At 41.7% G+C, this 5,376-nt stretch overlaps 1 protein-coding gene and 1 non-coding gene across 2 annotated transcripts; both read left to right on the top strand.

The window, feature by feature from the left end:
• RPL30 (ribosomal protein L30) lies at positions 1 to 4,890 on the top strand. Its single transcript, XM_034763352.1, has 5 exons — positions 1 to 103; positions 185 to 235; positions 1,389 to 1,534; positions 2,804 to 2,934; positions 4,283 to 4,890. Exons 2-5 carry the CDS (start codon positions 215 to 217, stop codon positions 4,330 to 4,332), a joined length of 348 nt encoding a protein of 115 aa, XP_034619243.1. The 5' UTR covers positions 1 to 103; positions 185 to 214; the 3' UTR covers positions 4,333 to 4,890.
• On the top strand, positions 3,817 to 3,944 carry LOC117873960. The gene has a single exon (XR_004644834.1). It is a non-coding gene; the product is annotated as a small nucleolar RNA SNORA72 (small nucleolar RNA).
• Positions 4,891 to 5,376: the final 486 nt, after the last annotated feature.

Here is a 5,376-nt window from a genome sequence, read left to right as displayed (position 1 = left end):
AAGTTCTCGCGAGATTTCTCGCCGAGCCGCGAGGGGGATCTGCGCTGTATTGTGGGAGTTTCTTCCTTTCTTGTTGCCCGGCCATCTTGGAGGCGCGTCTCGGGTGAGCGGGGCTCCGCGGGGCCGGGCAGGGGCGCTGCGGCCGGCCGGCACGAGGCACTAACCTTTCCTCCTTGCGTTTCAGCTACCGCCGGACCCGACACGAGGCAGCAACATGGTGGCCGCGAAGAAAACGGTGAGTGAGCGGGGCGGGCCCGGCGCTCACGTGGCGGCGGCGGGGGGAGGCTGCGGAGCGGCCCCGGGGCAGTTGCCTTGGGGGTGGCCGGGTCTCCCGAGGCTGCTGCTGAGAGCTGGGTGGCGGGGGAGCGGCCAGAGGTCTCCGGGCTGTCCCGGCGGTGGGGGCTGAAGGGGGAACCCGATGAATGAGGGGAGTGAAGCAGGGCGCGCCCCAAGGCGCTTTGGGAGGCCGGACACTGGGCTCCTTCAGCTCGTAGGGGGTGCTCGCTCCTGGTGCGGGGCGGTATCGGTCCCCTTGCTGTGGGGGCTGTCCCGCACTTCGCTCTCGCCTGTTTCTTCCGAGTCTCGCTATCACTGTCAGTCAGATATTCCCTCACGCGTCGATATCCTCCCCTCGAGGCGTTGCGAGCTCCCTTTGTGCGGTCAGGTCATTGCCTAATTATTCCAGAACAAAGTTTGGGTGAGGGTCAGTGCATTTAAGCGTCTGCGCTTATGTTGCTCTACCCTGTGATTAGCATTGCATTTATTTTTGTACACTCGAAAGTATGGGTGTCGTGCCGTAAGATGTCCTCTGTATTTACAAAATTCACTACCTAGTTGCAATCTGCCACAGAGCGTTACAGAAAAATCACTTCAGCATCGTGTTGCTAGTGATCACTGTCATTGTTGTATTGCATGAAATGTATACACAGGACAGGTCAGACTGCAATTTAGAATGGAGTAACTTGATGCTTCTTTCTAAACCTGGCTTAGCCTTGGTAAATTGAAAAGGGACCTTTGAGTGTAGGATCCCACAAATATTCTGACACTAAAAAGAGTAGGGTCAGGCTGGAAGTTCAGAATAATATAACATAATTTGTATAGTAGCTTTTTAAAAAAAGTCAGTTAATTTCTCCTTGCATTTAAGAGAGGTAAATAAGGGGACTAGCTTGAAGTCTGAGAAATGTTGTCATATCGTGTTAACACAACATTTTTATTTTATTGACAAGCTTTTTCTTAACTTGGATATTTAGATATGAGCTACTTAATATTTTGCACTGTAAATAGTAGAAGTCTTAGTGAACCAAAAGACTTGTTTAGTTAAAGCTCTTTAAAATTGTTCATTCTCTGTATTAATCTGCACTACTCCATATATTTTAACTCTGTTGCAGAAAAAGTCGCTAGAGTCCATAAACTCAAGGCTTCAACTGGTTATGAAAAGTGGTAAATATGTGCTAGGGTACAAACAGACTCTGAAAATGATTCGGCAAGGCAAAGCCAAGTTGGTCATCCTAGCCAACAACTGTCCTGCTTTGAGGTAGGTACCATTATATTGGAAATTGGACTTCCTGAAAACTAGTTTTAGAAAGATACTTTATCCGCATCTGCTTTATGCTGTTCACAGTGTAAACGTTTTTAGTACAGTGTGCTAAACTGTCCTAGTTTTACAATATTATAATATTTGCTGCAAAACAGGGCTGGATCTCTGGTGCAAGTTGCATGTGTAAACAATGCAGGACTGAGCTTGTAAAGTGCTTTTAAATTATGCTGCCCAGCTTCTGTACAGCAAAGGAAGCTTATACTAAAGAAAAAACTTTCTACAGGTGGTATGACTCAAATAAGGGTCTGGCAAAGTGGTTGTTATGCAGGTGGGGAAGGAATCTTAAAGGGCTTCTACTCTATTCTTCCCCCCATTTTGAAACCTCATGCTGCGTGGGCTGGATCCGGTCTGTCATCAAATAAGGGTTTGGTGGCTTTGAAAAGAACTTTTTATGAGGAGTTTCAAGATGCAGAAAAGGGATTCAGACCCTGTAGTGGCTGGAGCTATTGGGGGTGGGGAGATGGTGCAGATCCACATCAACCTGAGTTTGGATTGCTGGAGGGGACCAGTGGTGGTTGACAAGACCTGCAGCTCATAGAGGCCAGGTGAAAAAGGGGCAAGCTAGGAATGTGAAAGAACCTGCACAATTCACTTTAATGCCTCTGTCACCACCAGAAGCCCAGGTTCCTGCTTCCCTGTCTGCTCAGCATCTGGCCACCTGCCTTCCCCAGCCCTTGTAAGGCTACGTTTTAGTCACAGGCATTTTTAGTAAAAGTCATGGATAGGTCACTAGCAGTAAACAAAAATTAATGTCCTGTGACCTGTCCCCTAACTAAATCTTGGGGGTGCAATAGGTGCTCTGGGGGGAGCAGCCTAGGACCATTGCTTGGGGGAGGGTGGGGGGGTTTGGCGACGTCCCTCCCTCAGCTCCAAGGTGGAGGTGCGGCCATGCAGCCCCTGGGGCCTCTCTTGGAAAAGATAACGGCACTAACGAGAGCTGCCAAACCCCATTCCTAACCAACAGAATCAGACTCTTACATCCCAAAGCTGTGATTGGGAAGTCAGACCTCCCCTTGGGGGAAAGATGGTGACTGCCCCCCCAACACAAACCTCAAGTGGAGGAATAAAACTAACTTCACTGCTCAATCTAAAACTTTGGAAGTGTAGTTAGGATTCAAACTGGTCTAATAACATCCCATTGAAGGATTCATTTGATGGGAATGAGTGAGTGTACCATTTTCTGATATGCAGTTTTTTAATTCTCAGAAAATCAGAGATTGAGTACTATGCTATGTTGGCAAAGACTGGTGTGCATCACTACAGCGGCAACAATATAGAATTGGGTACAGCCTGTGGAAAATACTACAGAGTGTGCACACTGGCTATCATTGATCCAGGTATGTATTCTAGCTTCTTTTGCTTACCTGTGACTCATCACCACAAAACGTTCACTGGATTTGCCATTCTGTTTAAAACCAGGATCCAAGGCCTGGACAGGACTTCCAAAACACAGAACATTTTATATTTAAAAAAAAAAAAAAAGTAAAGCTCGTTTGCTTGACACAGCATGTTTTCTTTATTGGGCTTGCTTCACCTCAGCAACCTATTTTTCCCACCAGGAATGGGGTCTTTAGAATACTTTGCAGTCTGTGCTAATCCTGTTTAGGATTGGCCAGAATTGGCTTGGAAATATGATCTCTAATCCAGTTTCTTATTTGACATCTAAGCTTGAAAGTGAACAGGATTGCTTAAAAACTCTAACCTTTTTCATTTAAAAAGATTGTCATCAGCAGTGAACAAAGATAATTACCATTGACAGGTGATATCTCTGGGCCTAAAGGCTGACTGTTAGAACCTCTAAGATGAACTCTTAATTAAGCAATTTCTTGTCTTTATTTTCCCCACAGTATCTATAAACATAGTCCAATCTTGCTCTATTTTAGGCAGTACCTCTGTTTAGTTGCTGCTTTGTCAGCCACTTTGAATGGCTGCTTAAAGATGGATTTCACTGCATTTCTGTATGCATCTGTATGGAATTGTCACTGAGTGACTATTTGAATTTTCACTGTAGTTATCTGCTTATGGTGCATCTGATATGAATACAGTATATTTTGCTCTCAAACTAACTCCAGCAAAACCTAAATTATAATGTTTCAGATTTGACTTGTGAATAACTATTTTAATATAATGGCTACATGCAATATTTTCTTAATTTTAGTTGTATGATTTAGCTCTTAAGTCTGTACAATACCTCTGCTTTTGAGTTGGTATTGCATATCCTGCAAATATTGTCACTGTCCTGATAGTTCAGTGATCAGGCTAGTCACTTGCTATATTAAAACTCTACAATGTGTCCCCAGGACTTGCTTATTTCTCTAGTTTTGTGTTTTAATGGCTAGTGACATGTATAGAATTTTCATTTTGTGTTATACATTAGTATAATTTATATAGAAACAGTTTTGACATCTTGATTTTTAAAAGGAAAGCATTTATTATTATATTTGTATACTTCTGAGTATGGTCTCTATCCTTCAAAACTATTAGTTGGTGCCAAAACTTGTTTTTTTAATTAATGTGATAGAATTTTCAAAAGCCAAGATGTAACAGATTTGTAAGTGGAAGATATTGATCACTGTGGAATGGAAAACTTAAAATAGCTTCCAAATAGTTGTCCGGTATTTGTAAATGGATTTTGCTGTGGCCCCTTTCCTGAGATTTGATTATGGCTTATTTTTCCATTTACAGGTGATTCTGACATCATTAGAAGCATGCCAGAGCAGACCAGTGAGAAGTAAAAGCTGGAGAGCTGTCGTCCTTTCTATAATAAAACTGGTTATAGACTTGTTTTAAAAAAAACAACCGTATTTTGTATTAATTATACTGTTGCTAGTTTGGGGCACAAGTTTGCAAATAGAGATTGATTACCATGGCTGTGCCTCCTTTCCTGTTACAAATGTGTTCTACAAAAAACAGTGAAACTTTCCAAAGGCTTTGGATTTGAATAGGGCAGGTAGAATAAGAATCCCTGAAAATCCTAATAGTTTGTGCTTTATTTTGTTTTGCATGGTTAATTTAAGAGTAGGAGGACATAAAACAGCCTAAAAACTTAATCTAATTTCATTTAAGGTGAGTCTGAGGTAGGTAAGCAAAGTGTGGGGTTGGGAGAATTTTGTTTAAAAATATATAGAAGGAAGGGACTTATTTGAACTAAAAATTACTTTTTTTTTTTTTTTTTTTTTTTAAAGATCCAGGAAAGAGATGAGATTTTTTTTTTCCTCTTCATTCCCAGGGAAGTGTTGGAATTATTTATGTAGGGTATAATTTTAACCATAAAATCTTTTATTAAATCAAAAGACTGAATGGTATTTATAAAACTGCTCTAAATGTGCGTAAAAAGCCTAAACAACAAGCAGCTCACTACATTCAAGGAGTAACAAAACATTTATAAGCATTTGATCAAGATACTTACAAATGATCTAGGCACCCTGGCTTTAGCCCTCTATTGGTCGGCTCCAACTTGGTCAGGTAGGTATTAGCAGTGAATCCTTGAGTTTACTTTTTTTATATATGCTTTAACAAACATGAGATTATTACCAATTATCAGACCTTAACAAATAGGCTATAGAAGAAACTCCTTCATCTGGCCTTATTTACTGCACCTGGTACCCAATTAAGAGTTATTTCTTTGCTTTAGCACAAACCTTAAATGAGGTAACACTGGCATTTTGAAGGGTCACTACAAGTTTGACACTTCTCATGATTTCATTCTTTTTGGTTTCATGTTTTGGGTCTATTCATGCTAATGTCCCAACTCAATTGAAAACCCTAGTTCACCCAAA

This window comes from Trachemys scripta, chromosome 2, assembly GCF_013100865.1.
Source record: "Trachemys scripta elegans isolate TJP31775 chromosome 2, CAS_Tse_1.0, whole genome shotgun sequence".
NCBI classification, from domain to species: Eukaryota; Metazoa; Chordata; order Testudines; family Emydidae; genus Trachemys; species Trachemys scripta.
Note: the sequence above shows the minus strand (reverse complement) of the source record. Positions and strands in the feature narration are given on the sequence as shown.